The sequence below is a fragment of the Heptranchias perlo genome, chromosome 6 (assembly GCF_035084215.1).
Source record: "Heptranchias perlo isolate sHepPer1 chromosome 6, sHepPer1.hap1, whole genome shotgun sequence".
In the NCBI taxonomy this organism is placed as follows: domain Eukaryota; kingdom Metazoa; phylum Chordata; class Chondrichthyes; order Hexanchiformes; family Hexanchidae; genus Heptranchias; species Heptranchias perlo.
The window spans coordinates 5991499-6006160 of record NC_090330.1 but is presented as its reverse complement, the minus strand read 5'-3'; the positions used below and the strand labels follow the sequence as shown (position 1 = coordinate 6006160).

Genomic DNA, 14662 nt, shown 5'->3' with positions numbered 1-14662 from the left:
GTACGTACCAGGTTATGGAAAAGAACCACCTCCTGACATCTAACCTTGATCTGGCCTTATACAACTTGAGATAGTCATCCTTGGTCCTCCCTCACCTATTTAGTTGATGTTTTAGGCTAACTTTCTGTCACCATAAAAAAATGGAGTGCTGGGGAATGAGAAACTTTTCCACTTTCAACATCAAGAACCATCACATCCAGTATACCAGAAGCCAAGTAAATCCCCCTCTTCCAAGAATGTTCACTTACCAGTTGGTCTCCTTCATCATCGTGGTAAAGCAAGGGCAGTTTGAGGGGCCTCCGGACGTATGTGTGAGTCGTGGTGCCCTGAAAGTAAGTAGCAGCAAACTTGGCAAATTTGTACTCGGAGAGATCTTCCTCTTCCTCCTCCGGAAGTGGCAGGCTCGCATCCAGGTCCTCCTCCTCCAGCTCTTTCGGGGCACGCTCAAGGTCCTGAAGCAAACGTAAGACAGACTCAAAAATCGGGTCATCAACGACAAACCTCACCGACAACAGCGCGAAGAACAGCCCATTCAAAAAAAATTGGAAGGTCAACGTGGAAAATGGAATAAATCAGCAGAGTTCCAGTCATTCAAACGCACTTCAGTCAATGCAACATATCAACTGCATCCGCACTCATTGAACACCGTTGCAGAAGAGAGCCACCAGAATCATTGAGGCGATGGAGGGATTATGTAATTTGGGTATGTTCACAGTGGAAAAAGAGAAGGTTGAGCGATTGTACGATTCCTGTTTTGAGGATTCTAAAAAAAAAGGGTCTAGATCATGTAGACCACGACAAGCTATTTTACCTTGTCCAGAACGGAAGAATCAGAGGACACGGCCTGCGCTTGAAGGGGAGTAAATTCAAAACTAATCTGCGGAAACAATATTTCAGTGAGCAAGTGTTCAATCTATGGAGGAGGCTCCCTAGGGAGGCAGTTAGTGTTGATTCACTCAAATGCAAATTAGATTGATTTCTTTCAGAAAACAACACTTTGGGATACAGTATATGAGCAATTTGAGACATGAGGTAAGTGTAACATGCTTGAGGTGAACAGGTGACTTTGGACCTATGGTTCCCAAAGCTCTCCACCACTGGGGGTTTCCTAGTGTCATCTCTGGGTCTGCTGGAGACTAATTGATTGATATTATGTGACTACCAGGATGGTAGGAGGCAAACTAAATGGACCTTGGTCATTTTTCGTTTAGCAATTCCTACGTTCCAGTTCCATCTCTGAATCAATTGCCCAACAATCGCTGAGTACTCGTTACTGAAACAAGATCAATAAAATCGTTAGTACCTCAAACCCAGATGGTGCCTGTCCCTCCTGTCCCGGCAGCACAGTGGATGTGCCCAGAAACCCAAACATCTTATCCACCATCTCAGAGTCATTCACGGGCTCATTTCGAGCCTTCTCCATCTGCTCCAGCATTTGCTTCTTTCGCCGGGCTTCCTTCCGCTCTTTCACCTCCCTCTCGGCATCTTCGCGGGCCAGCTGAGCGAGACGCTCCTGCAGGGAGAAGGAGGGGACAAAGAGCTCTCAGCCTAAACGGTGGCCGTTCTCTTCATGATGGTTGAATGTAGGGTTTTGACCCAATGTCAATAAAACCTCGTGCTGTTGGTTTAACCAGCCAAGCCAATACAATTTGGTTGGACTTCAGGATCCTTCCAAGAAAAAAAAAACACTTATCTGCCATTTTAACCCCTTCTCAATCTCCTTCCTGTCCTCCCTTGAAGACCAGGAGTCACGATAAGGTGCTGGTAGCCTTTTAGCACCTTGCCCAGATACACATTCATGTGCAACATGACAATTAGTGTTGGGCAGGGCATTGGACTACAATAGTCATTACAGCTGATAGAACAACTTGCATTGATATAGCGCCTTTAACGTTGTGAATCATCCCAAGGCACTTCACAGGAGCATAAATCAGACAAAAAAATATTGACACCAAGCCAAAGGAGATATTAGGACAGGTGACTAAATGCTTGGTCAAAGAGGTAGGTTTTAAGCAGTGTCTTAAAAGGAGAGGTTTAGGAAGAGAATTCTGGAGCTTAGGGCCTAGACAGCTGAAGGCATGGCCACCAATGGTGGGGGGAAAAAGGAAGTGGGGGATGCACAAGAGGCCAGAATTCAAGGAACACAAGAGCTCTTGGAGGGTTGTAGGACTGGAGGAGGTTACAGAGATAGGGAGGTGCGAGGCCATGAAGGGATTTGAGCACAAGGGTGAGAATTTTAAAATTGAGGAGCTGCTGGACTGGGAGCCGATGTAGGTCAGCGAGCACAGGGAGTGATGGGTGGACAGGACTTGGTGCAACTTAGGATGGGGCAGCAGAGCTTTGGATGAGCTTAAGTTTTCGGAGGGTGGAAGAAGGGAGGCCATCCGGGAGAGCACTGGAATAGCTGTGTCTGGAGGTAACAGAAGAATGAATGAGGGTTTCAGCAGCAGATGGGCTGAGGCAGGGGTGGAGATGGGCAATATTACAGAGACTGAACCTGTCCTGACTAGATTGTCACACATTTGCTAGAAAGGATCGCTGGACCAGGAGTTTTGAGCCACTCCTACTCTCCTTAATCCGGAAGAAAATTGTAGCATTCTCGTCTAACTCTGACCAGGCCAGGAATCAAACCTCAAAGCAGATGCCAACACTCCAAAGTGTGCTATCTTTTTAAATACCTTCACATAACATCGAAGATTTAAACGATCCACCTCCCAGATGCCATTGAGATACACTCTCCAGTCATGGAAAACTGGAACAAAATCATTCAATCGACCTACCTGGTGTTTCTTCTCCGCCTCCTCCTTGGCTTTCTTGGCGCTCATCTCCTTGCATAGTCGCGCCTCCTCAGCGAGACGAAGCTTCTCCGCCTCCAGCCGTCGACGATACTGTCAGAGGAAAATGCAGAAGGGTGAATTTCGACCGAACAAATCAACGGATGATGAACGTTTTAAGCCTCAACATCTTCCAGTTCTGACGAAAGACGAAGCCTCAACATCTTCCAGGACTTTGACCTGAAACATTAACTCTGTTTCTCTCTCCACAGACGCTGCCTCAATTGCTGAGTATTTCCAACATCTTCTGTTTTTATTTCAGATTTCCAGCATCCGCGGTATTTTGCTTTTGATGCAGCAGTGAATTAACTGTCATGGCAAAGGAAGGGATCAAAAACTGTAGGTGGGGCAATCGAATAAGATATTTATATAGCCCCTTTTCAAGTAGAAAGAAAAAGGTCTGCATTCACTACTGCACTAGATCTTTCTAAGTCACCATTGATGAGCATATGCCAAGTCAGTCAGCTATCCAAAGATACAAACAAGTGATAGGGGGACAGGTTTGCAAGGGAAAGGAGATTTCAACTCAACAGTTTGACCCGAGTCACCGGGCACCAGAGATTCAGAACATTGTAGATGCACCCATGTACTGTACAGGCAAATGATCCAGACTGCTACATCAGGGGAAATATCAATCTAACTAATAACAAAGGAGACAACAATAAGACAGACCGGTTAGTGGAGCGGGCAGATAGGTGGCAGATGCAGTTTAATAGAGATGCGAAGTAGCACAGTTCTGTGAAAAGCCACAGTGAGACAACGCACACCCTAAATCATAGAATCATACAGCACAGGAGGAGGCCATTCAGCCCATCATGCCAGTGCTGGCTCTTTGAAAGAGCTATCCAATTAGTCTCACTCCCCATAGCCCTGCAAATGTTTCTTTTTCAAATTATATAACCAATTCCTTTTGAAAGTTACTATTGAATCTGCCCTTTCAGGCAGTGCATTCCAGATCATAACAATTCGCTGCGTTAAAAAAAAAAATTCACCTCATCTCTCCTCTGGTTATTTTGCAAATTATCTTGAATCTGTGTCCTCTGGTTACGGACCCTCCCACCAGTGGGAACAGTCTCTCCTCGTTTACAAGATGCTTCAATGGCAAGACATTTAACAAAGAACATGATCTCGGTTTGCAAATACATAGATCTTTAAAAAGTGGGAGCGCAGATAGAAAAGGCCATTAAAAAAAAGAAAACGATCCTAATCCAGCTTTCAGACATTCGCACATTGAATATAAAAAGCAAGAAAGTAACATTGAGTTTTACAAGACATTGCAACACTCAACTGCGGCCTAACCAAACAATTCTGAGCACCACATTATAAAAAAGGAAAGATTTGAATGACAGCAAAGATTCACTGGAATGATACCAGGAATGAGAAGTTATAGATATGTAGAAGGACTCAAAAAAAAATTAGAAAATGTAGGGAAAGAGTGGTGTAGATGGCTCCAGTTGAAGGGCTAGTAGCAGAACAGGCACAATGGGCTGAAGGGTCTATTTCTGCATTGTAAATTTGATCAGTCTTAGCTGGCGTCGTGCATCGTTGTCACTTTTGGGAAGGTGCCCTGGTTTTTATTTTTAATTTATTCATTCTCTAAATATGGGCATCGCTGGCAAGGCCAACATTTATTGCCCATCCCTCGTTGCCCTGGATGCAACAGAGTGGCTTCAGAGGGCAGTTATGCAGCAACCACTTTGGTGTGGGACTAGATTCACATACAGGCCCAGATCGGGTAAGGACGGCAGGTTTCCTTCCCTAAAAAGGATACAGTGAACCAGTTGGGTTTTTAACAACAATCCGACAGCTTCATGGTCACTTTTACGGATATCAGCTTTTTATTTCCAGATTTCAAATAAGACAACCCACCTCACACTGCACCACACCCTCTTTGCCAAACAGGGAATCAATTGCTTTCCCATACCACAGACTCAGTTTTCTTTGCCCGATAAATATTTCCCCCCCCCCCCATCTTCTCCCCGCCCCATTCCTACAGCCTTGGCAAAAGCTGACAAATAGTTAAATCTTGAACCTTTATAAAAAGGCTGAAAAAGCATTTGCCCCCATATGCAACCACTTACCTTTAAGTGGGCGCTTCCTTTTATACTTGAGCTGCGAGCCAGATTTTGTACAGCTCGTTAAGTGAGTGGCCTGTACGAGGGCTAGGGGCTTGAGCTAATCATTCAAAAAGGAGTTGACACCAGAAATCACAGGCAGTCAGTTCAGAGCGTACCTTCTGCTCGGTTAGCAACTTGCCATTCCAAGCTCTGCAGCTTCACCAGGATTGCAAAAATCAGCTCTATAATTGTAGCCTGAAATTCCTGAGCAGTACTGAGGGAAATGCTGCATTGTTGTAGGTGCTGCCTTTCACTAAACCGAGTCCCCGGTCTACCCAAGATTCCACTGCACTATTCGATGGAGAAGGGGGGGTTCTCCTAGCATCCTGCCCAAAAATAGATTAACTGCCCCTTTTAACTGATTGCAGTTTGCATGCAGGACAGCTGCTGCATTTGCCCACATTTTCAAAAATTATTTCTTGGGATGTGGGCGTTGCTGGCAAGACGGACTTTATTGCCCATCCCTAGTTGCCCCTTGAGGTGGTGGGCCTCCTTCTTGAACTGCTGCAGTCCATGTGGTGAGGGTGTTCCCACAGTGCTCAGAGGTAAGGAGTTCCAGGACTTAGACCCAGTGACGATGAGGGATCGGCGATATTTTTTCCGAGTCAGGATAGTGTGAGACTAGGGAGGGAACTTGGGGGAAGACAGTGCTCCCACGCACCATAACAGCAAGTAAGCTTCACTGCATTCCCTGCAGCTCTCTGGGACACCCTGACATTATAAATGCAAGCTCTTTCTGATTACGTTTTATACAATGGCAGGCGCCGGTTCATCTTTCAAGTCGACACCCCTGCTGTATAAAAAGGCACTCACTTCTCCTTTCAACCGCTTGTAGAGTCTGCGTGCGATCATGCCTCGAACGCAGGCCTGGATGGTGATCACTGCCCAGAAGCGATGTCGGAAAGCTCGTCGCACCAGGTACCCTCGGCAGCGGGCCTGGAACATGATGATCCTCTTGCGGGCGAAGTGATACTGCGTGCAGAGCTTACGGGATCGATACAGGGCCTGCAGCCTGGAGAATCCAATTCTCATCTGAACAAGGTTTTAAGTGCAGACAAACGTTACAACGGATACGTGGTGTAATTTCTGATTTCCGCACTCTGATAATTTAGCATCGGCTCGGCCATTCATTATGGTGAGGATGCTCACTCACTAGGGCAGAGACCATCCAAACTGGTATCGTGTACGACCTTAACGACCAAAATAGACACGGTCCCCATAATTCCTCACCAAAGTGGTCAGGTCCCAGCAGCGATAGGATAGTATTTAACCAACTGCACGTCCCAGTCCTTAAGATATAGAATTACATGGAATCCACAGCACAAAAACAGGCCATTCGGCCCATCTGGTCCACGCCGGTGTTTATGCTCCGCACGAGCCTCTTCCCACCCTACGTCGTCTAACCCTATCAGCATATCCTTCTACTCCTTTCTCCCTCATGTGCATATCCAGTTTCCCATTTATTGCAACTATGCTATTCACCTCAACTGCTCCTTGTGGTAGTGAGTTATGTGGCACTAGTGAACAGAAGATTATGCAGGGCACAACTTACTTCCAGGCCAGAATTCCCAATGCATGGTCTCAACCTGTGAATTTCTGTGCTGTGATTTGTAAAAATCTACCACTTAAGTTTTTTTTTAAAAAAACATGAAAGGGTTGCAAGAGCAGAGGGATGAAATGCTACTTTGCAGAGGCCCTGGAGAGATTCCATCTGAAGGATGCAGCTCTAGTCTCCTAATCGGAGGAAGATGAGCTTTGTCTCAAAAGGGAAAGCATCAAAGATAACTTCAGCTATCAGGAATCCAAGGTATAAAAAGGTAACCAAGGAAGTTGGGCTTGTTCTCTTTTGAAGAGAGAAACACAGCAGTTCTCTCTTTCCAGAAGTGCTGCAAAATTCTGTGTAAATTTCGGAAAATGACTTGGGCTGATGTTCTTTTTGAAAACTTAGCGCAAGTCTAAAAGTGAGGGTGTGCATTACTAATCTTGACTTTGCAACAGATACGATGGTTACAAAAAATACAGAATACACAAGAGTACACTTTTATACAAAAAGTGAGTATCCTTTAACTGTTCTTGTATTTTTGTTTAAATACTATTGTGTAAGCAAAAGCACTCAATTACAGGGGACCCAACTTTTATAAAATGGTAAATGGAACAATGTTTACAAACTGTGGGCAAATCCCACATGACCAGCACTCCAGGAATACGTCCAACCAGAGTTGGCAACCCTATCCACAGGGGAAGCTGCATTCTATATATAAGACCAAGAACGAATGTGAAATATTTAACTTACCGCACTGAAGCTCTTCCGGCATTGATACCCTCTCCAATACTTCTGAATCAACATAACCGATTTTCTTATTTTAACAAAATTTGACCTGTGGAAGATTTTGAAATTTGTAAAATCCAGAATCTAACTGGTTTCTTAAAAAAAAACTGCAGCACAATACCATATTACCATACATGGGTAGCTCTCAACTGGTACAGTATGGGCTATTTGTACAGTAAGCTTCCCTTTAAATCTAAGGTGTTAGCCATGGCTCAGTGGGTAGCACGCTCGCCTCTGAGTCAGAAGGTTGTGGGTTCAAGTCCCACTCCAGAGACTTGAGCACAAAATCTAGGCTGACACTCCCAGTGCAGTGCTGAGGGAGCACTGCACTATCAGATGGTGCAATCTTTCACCAACCAAGGCCCTGTCTGCCCTCTCAGATGGATACAATTGATCTCATGGCACTATTTGATAAGCGGGGGAGTTCTCCCCTGTTTCCTAGCAATATTTATCCTTCAACCAACATCACTAAAACAGATCGTCACTAACTCATTGCTGTTTGTGGGAGCTTCCTGTGCACAAATTGGCTGCTGCGTTTCCTATATTACAACTCTTCAAAAATACTTCATTGATTGTAAAGCACTTTGGGGCGTCCGGTGATCGTGAAAGGGGCTGTATAAATGCAAGTCTTTCTTTCTTTTAATCTGCCTCATCTATGCAATCCCAGCCTCGTACGAGCATCCACCGTATAAGGGAGTCGATAAACCTTCCCACATTAGCTAAGCTTATGACCTCAGTAAGCGCGAGATAATTTAGGGAGAATTTTGTGCCCACTACGGAGTGAACGAAGACTTCCCGATTTAAATTCCGCAAACCCTTACAGCCAGAGAGGAGACATTGCTCCATTCTATCTTAGCTGGAATTCAAGTGCAGTTCTTGAGGGGAGAGGTGCAGCAAAATATTGTGGAATTTTGCTGAACAAAAAACGATACAGTGACACAGGAGAAGGTGCAAAAAAGATTTACAAGGATGATACCAGAACTGAGAGGTTAGAATTATCAGAAACAGACTGGGGCTCTTTTCTCTGGAAATGAGAAGACTGAGGGGTGACCTGATAAGAGGTCTTTAAAATTATGAAGGTGGTTTGATAGGGTAAAAGGTAGAGAAAATGTTTCCACTTGCAAGGGAATCTAAAACTAGAGGTCATGAATATAAAATAGTCACTAATAAATCCAATAAGGAATTCAGGAGAAACTTTTTTTTTTAAACCTAGAGACTGGAATTTGCTACCACATGGAGTAATTAAAGAGAATATGATAGATGCATTTAAAAAGGGGAAGCTAGTTAAGTATGAGGGAGAAAGGAACAGAAAGGTGTGCCTATAAAAGGTTAGATGAAGAGGGGTGGGAGGAGGCTCGTGTGGAGCATAAATCCCGGCATAGACCTGTTGGGCCGAATGACCTATTTCTGTGCTGTAATAATTTTTTAAGTAATTCTATGTAATTACGGATCAGAGACTGAAATCCCCTCATGTTACAATGGATGGAGTGGAGTTCATGACGGGGTGAACGGTGGAAGGAGCAGGATCGATGGGTGAATTAGCCTTTTCACATTTAAAATGATTCATGCTCTTCCAAACCTCAGTTAATTAACTCCAATGCTCTGAGGAGTGAGTAAAGCAAATCAGACAGTAGGGCGCATTGAAAGGTTAATAGTGAGCAGAAACAGTGAGGTAATCCCGCCACTTTAAAAATAATTGGTGCGACTGCACTCACAATACAAAAAGGATATTGCAGCTATTGAAAAGGATACAGAAGAGAGCAACCAGAATGATTGAGGGGATGGAGAGATTATGTAAATTGGGCATGTTCTCACTGGAAGAGAGGTTGAGAGGTGATATGATTCTAAAGGGACCGGGTAATGTAGACCACCACAAACTATTTCACCTTGTCCAGAACAGTAGAACCAGAGGACACGGCCTGCGCTTGAAGGGGGAAAATTCAAAACTTGTGGAAATATTATTTTTCAATGAGGGAGTGGTGAATCTATGGAACCAGCTCTCTAGGGAGGCGATGGAGGCAGTTAGTATTGATTCATTCAAATGCAAATTAGATTGATTTCTTTCAGAAAATATCATTTTGGGATACAGTAGATTCTAATGTATTAAGATTAAAGCCCATAGGTTCTTCAGGGCTTTGAAGTTAGATTGAGAGAGAGAGAGAGAGAGACACGATGTCGTCACATGATCATACGCTCCCTCCCCCATTCGCCCAAACTTAGGCCAATCAGGCATTATTCACTCGTTTCACATTCATAACCAATTGGAAACTCTTTAGAAGTTGCTGGCTGACCTTCAATAGTAAGCAGGGTAACAGGATTATACCAAATAGCTCCAGCATAATGGGCAAACGGCCTCCTTCTGCACCGAAAGGTCAGTTGGACTGCATCACTTGATAGGCATTCCACTAAACAGCATTCCATAAATCTGGGGCCCTGTGAATGAAGCCGAGCTGCTCCAGTTCCTGACGAGCCCTACCTGTCCTTGAATCCGCGAACCACTTTCTGAATGAGGATGACCTTGTCTGTGATTGCCTTGTCTCTTTCTATCTCCAGCAACATGTCATGGTGATCCTGAAACAAAAAACACAAATACGTGCTCAAAAAAAAAAATCCAGCGCTCACCAAATAAATCCTATTTAAGGAGGGGGCTACAGCTCAATTGGATACCAGAATACAACCCACTTGTGGGGAGAAGTGTATCTCCCTTTCCAACAGCCGAGATCTTTGCCAAAATCTAACGTTTCCTACTGCCGTCGAGGCAACAGACTGGTCCAGAATCATGGGAGATCTGGAAATCTGTAACTATCTCGCCCCAAAAAAGCTGCTGAGGGTAGGTCAATTGAAAATTTCAATACTGAGATAGATAAAGATATTAAGGGATATGGAACCAAGGCCAGTAAATGGACTTCAAAACACAAATCAGCCATGATCTCATTGAATGGCAGAATGGGCTCGAGGGGCTGAATGGCCTACTCCTGTTCTTCTGTTCCTAGAGGAGAGCACCTGTTGGCCCTTTGCAGTTAGGTTGAGAGCTGGGGGTTGGGTCTTGGTCTGAAGGATTTCTCCACACCTCGCCATCCGTGTGTCCCCCACATTGGCTGACAGGAGCGTTACAGGTCCTCTCAAGAGGCACCTTCATGAGGTGCTCCAACTAGTGGCCTGACTGAGAATGACCCAACCTTTGATGCTGTACCGAAGCCCAAGGTCAGATTAGTGCCTAGGCCATCTGCAGGGAAGTCTAATAGTCTACCTTGCTTTCTCCTCTCCCATTTGTTCCACACACAAGTGGCCAAATAAGTTTATGGGGAAACACTGCCTGGTCCTACAGAGCCTTGTCTCAGTGTGAGATTTTACATCCAATAGTCGAGTTGAGACACTGGGAGGTGGGGAAGGAGAGAAGAGGGGACAGTAATATGGATTGAAATGCACATTAGACATACAAGTAAATCCAACTCTACACTGAAATCAGCACTTTTCCTTTAATAGCCAAAATGCAGTCAAACTTTTTAAAACTTTCACTTTCCCCGTTCTACTTTTCCCAATCCTGACCCATTCTACTTGATTATACTCCGAAAAATGCATTGAAAACAATCTCAGCAGACACCCACAAGCTTCCCCTACGTTTCCATGACTATGACCTTCCGCAGTCTTCACTGTCATCTCCAAATCCCATCAGAAGACCCGGAGTTTCCGGACAGGAAGCCCAGCTCTCCTGCTGTCCCTCAGCAACAAAAAAAAACAAAAGCAGCTTCCTGATACAGCAACAGCTGAGGATTCCTGATAAACCCACCCGTGGTTGAATGGGGGAACTGTGATATTCTCCAACAGACAGCCACCGATTTCAGCACTGTCACATCAACAACAACTTGCATTTATATAGCGCCTTTAACTCAGTGAAATGTCCCAAGGCGCTTCACAGGACAATTATCAGACAAAATTCGACACAGAGCCACATAAGGAGATATTAGGATAGGCTTGGTCAAAGAGGTAGGTTTTAGAGGAACTTCTTAAAAAGGAGGTAGAGAGGGGGAGAGATTTAGGGGATGAATTCCAGAGCTTAGGGCCTAGGTAGCTGAAGGCACGGCCGCCAATGGTGGAGCGATGAAAATCGGGGATGCGCACGAGGCCAGAGTTGGAGGAGCGCAGAGATCTCGGCAGAAAACAACTAAATAATTCCTCATCTGTGGGATTACTCACTAGCGAGTTCCCAGCTAAGAATCACTCCCCAGAACCCTCCTTATCCCTGGTCAATTGTTGGAATGAAGACGACGACAGCGGCCACTGCTTCGAGGCCCAACAAACCTGACATTTTATTGATTGATCTCAACTCCACCCTACCCACCTTCTCATCATATCCCTCAATCTTTTCTCTCTCTCTCCAGTAATGCATCTAGTTGCCTCTTAAATCCATGTGGTTTCCTTCAATGGCTTCCTATTACACAAGTAAATCACGCTTTGTGCAAAAGAGGTTCCTTAATCCCCAGTTTTAAAATCTTCTTTCCTCTGGTATTTCAACTCTTTGCCACAGCAAGCAATTTCGGGAATTTCCCTCAATCTTCAATTAGACCACAAGGAGGTCTTGTGAGGAAGGGGATGGGAGAGAGTAGCTTACTCCAAAAGTCAGACAGGCAGCGAAGGGCTATATAGGACTGGGCTCCTTGGTCAAAATGACCCTGAAATGCTTCATGGGTGAAGAGGAGAAACATTGAAACCATACCTTACAGCAAATATATTTTGTTATTTTTTTTTCTTTTGTGCTCAAGGTAAGGGATATGGCTGCTGGGGAATGTAACACTTATCCACTTTTGGCATCCAATGTTAGCATTGAGCATTGCCAGCTCAGGTTAGCACAGGCTAGATGTAGCACAAAGGGCTTCTAGTCTGTCCCCCAACACTACACCTTAACCCCAGTCTCAAAGACACATTCTATTGCACCAAGGAAACATTTCCATTTTCCACCCGTGTGACACTGCCAATTTGTCAGCAATTATGCCCCACTAGGAACTAGATCGAGAAAGCTGGACCTGTGGGGAGGAGAGGGAAGCTAAGACGACTTCAAGATGCTACACCCGAGGATAGAACTTCAGGACCAAAAAACATTCAATCCTCTGCGGCAGATGATGATTTGTTACCCGAGCCAGGCAGGTCTACAAGTCATCAAACAGAGGTCCCATCTGCCCTCTCAGGTGGATGTAAAAAGATCCCATGGCACTATTTCGTAGAGCAGGAGAGTTCTCCCCGGTGTCCTGGCCAATATTTATCCCTCAACCAACATCACTAAAAACAGATTATCTGGTAGTTATCTCATTGCTGTTTGTGGGACCTTGCTGGGCGCAAATTGGCTGTCGTGTTTCCTACTTTACAACAGTGACTACACTTCAAAAGTACTTCATTGGCTGTAAAAGCGCTTTGGGATGTCCTGAGGTTGTGAAAGGCGCTATATAAATGCAAGTCTCTCTTTTAATGGTCAATTTGCTCCTGTTGGTCAAAGGCTCAATGTTACCTTCTTTTTAAAAAAAAAAGTTAAGGCGCTATATTAATGCAAGTTATTTCTCTTTTACTTCAGAGCACTGTTGTTGATGGACCAGCCATGCTGGCTCACCAATGAAACCGGCCCATCACTGAGGGTGGAGATTCTTCCCACTTGACGCCAGATAACCTGGCCAGCCAAAGCTCCAACGGGTAGGTTGGTCCTAGCTGGACAAGCAGCAGGAGGCTGGTGCTACGAAGGGTTCTCACAGCTGGCAAAGAGGAGGCTTTTGTGCCATCAATTTGAGCTGCAAAGGAAGCCAGGTCTTCTAACTTGGTTGCCCAGCATTTCCCCTCTCTCTCCCGGCCCCCCCAGACGGAAACGTGCACAAACCTTTAGGAAAATCTTAGTCTTTCCAATCTGCCAGTCACCATCCCGTCCCAGGACTGCTTCTGCTATTCGCTGGCAAGTACCACGCAGATCTCCCTATGAAACAGAGAGCAACATTTTTAAAAAAAAGAGAAATCTTATTTATTAATAAAAGCTCTCACTCAACTACAAAACACCTAATATCATGGGGTTTAACAGAACAGCCACCCTCCATCCGGTCTCAAATTCATAATTTTAAAAAAAAATCAGTAGCTGAGTTATCAAAAAGGTAATTAAAGTAGACGGAGTCCAACAGCAAATTAATAGACAAGTTTGCAAAAAAAAAATCAAACAAGGCTGAACTCTATTTGTTAGACACTTAGCAGCAGGTTCAAGGTCGAACACCCTCAGGGCTTGGGCAATCAGACCCAGTTGCCGACGACATCCACATCCGGATAATTAGTCTTTCTATATTCAGATTTTTTTTAAAAATTGAGACCAGTCAAATCTTCAGTAAACAAAAAAAGGTTTTGAATAAAGGAGGTTTGGCACTAACCTGTTTGTAAGCTGGTTTGACCCCAGGCATCAACACTCGATATCGGTCTACAAACTCCACAAAGGTGTAACGGATGGGATAACCCGCTCGTCGGATCCGAATGGTCTCCATCATTCCAGAGTACCTCAGCTGGCGGACGCACAGCTCTCGGTCGAACAACTGTCGAGACGCCAAAAGAGGTCAACGTTACGACGGTTTAAAAAAAAATGAAATTCAGCCTCCTGTCTTTGATGGCTCAGTGGGTGAATGAACAGCGTGGAACTGAGCCGCGTGGACCAAGGCGGCCCCAGGTGCACACCTCCCGTGCAGTTAGCTGATCGCAGCCACAGCATCATTCAGGGCCTCAGGATAGGGAATAGCTGGGAAAACGAGCAAGGGGTCCAAAACTCCCTCTCTTACTGAACGCTATGCTGTGATCCCTGGAGGAAAGTTTGTAGTTGTGGATTTCAGGTGAGAACAGGGACAGGCCAGATAGCGATGGCTTTCATGGTCAAATAACTGTCCAAACTCACATGGATCTCCACTTGGATGGTATCTCAGTGGCCATGGAAGGATACCTGGCATGAGCAGTCACCTTCAGGAGAAAGGAAGAGAAAGACTTGCATTTACAGAGCGCCTTTCATGACCTCAGGATGTCCCGAAGCCCTATGCAGTCAGTCAGTGAAGTACTTTTTGAAGTGTAGTCACTGTTGTAATGTGGCAGCCAATTTGCGCACAGCAAGATCCCACAATGAGATAATGACCAGATAATCTTTTTTTATTGGTGATGTTGTTTGAGGGATAATTATTGGCCCAGGACACTGGGGAGAACTCCCTTTCTCTTCTTCAAATAGTGGCCGTGGGATCTTTTACGTCCACCCGAGGGGGCAGACAGGGCCTCGGTTTAATGCCTCATCTGAAAGACGTGAAGGTGAAGAGGAGACAATAGGACCAGATGGAAAACATTGCTCCATTTAAAAACTTGTACTTTGGAAGCTGTTAACCAAC

The 14662-nt window shown here is 44.9% G+C and overlaps 1 protein-coding gene across 1 annotated transcript in view; it reads right to left on the bottom strand.

Moving 5' to 3' along the window:
- The window catches only part of myo7aa (myosin VIIAa), a 118608-nt gene that overhangs the window by 56934 nt on the left and 47012 nt on the right, over window positions 1–14662 (bottom strand). Inside the window, exons 16-23 of the mRNA XM_067985673.1 lie at window positions 13676–13834; window positions 13144–13236; window positions 9757–9851; window positions 7245–7329; window positions 5765–5983; window positions 2781–2888; window positions 1304–1513; window positions 249–452 (exon numbers count right to left, since the gene is read on the bottom strand). Of these exons, the coding sequence (XP_067841774.1) occupies window positions 249–452; window positions 1304–1513; window positions 2781–2888; window positions 5765–5983; window positions 7245–7329; window positions 9757–9851; window positions 13144–13236; window positions 13676–13834 (1173 nt within the window). The remainder of the gene's footprint in view (window positions 1–248; window positions 453–1303; window positions 1514–2780; window positions 2889–5764; window positions 5984–7244; window positions 7330–9756; window positions 9852–13143; window positions 13237–13675; window positions 13835–14662) is intronic.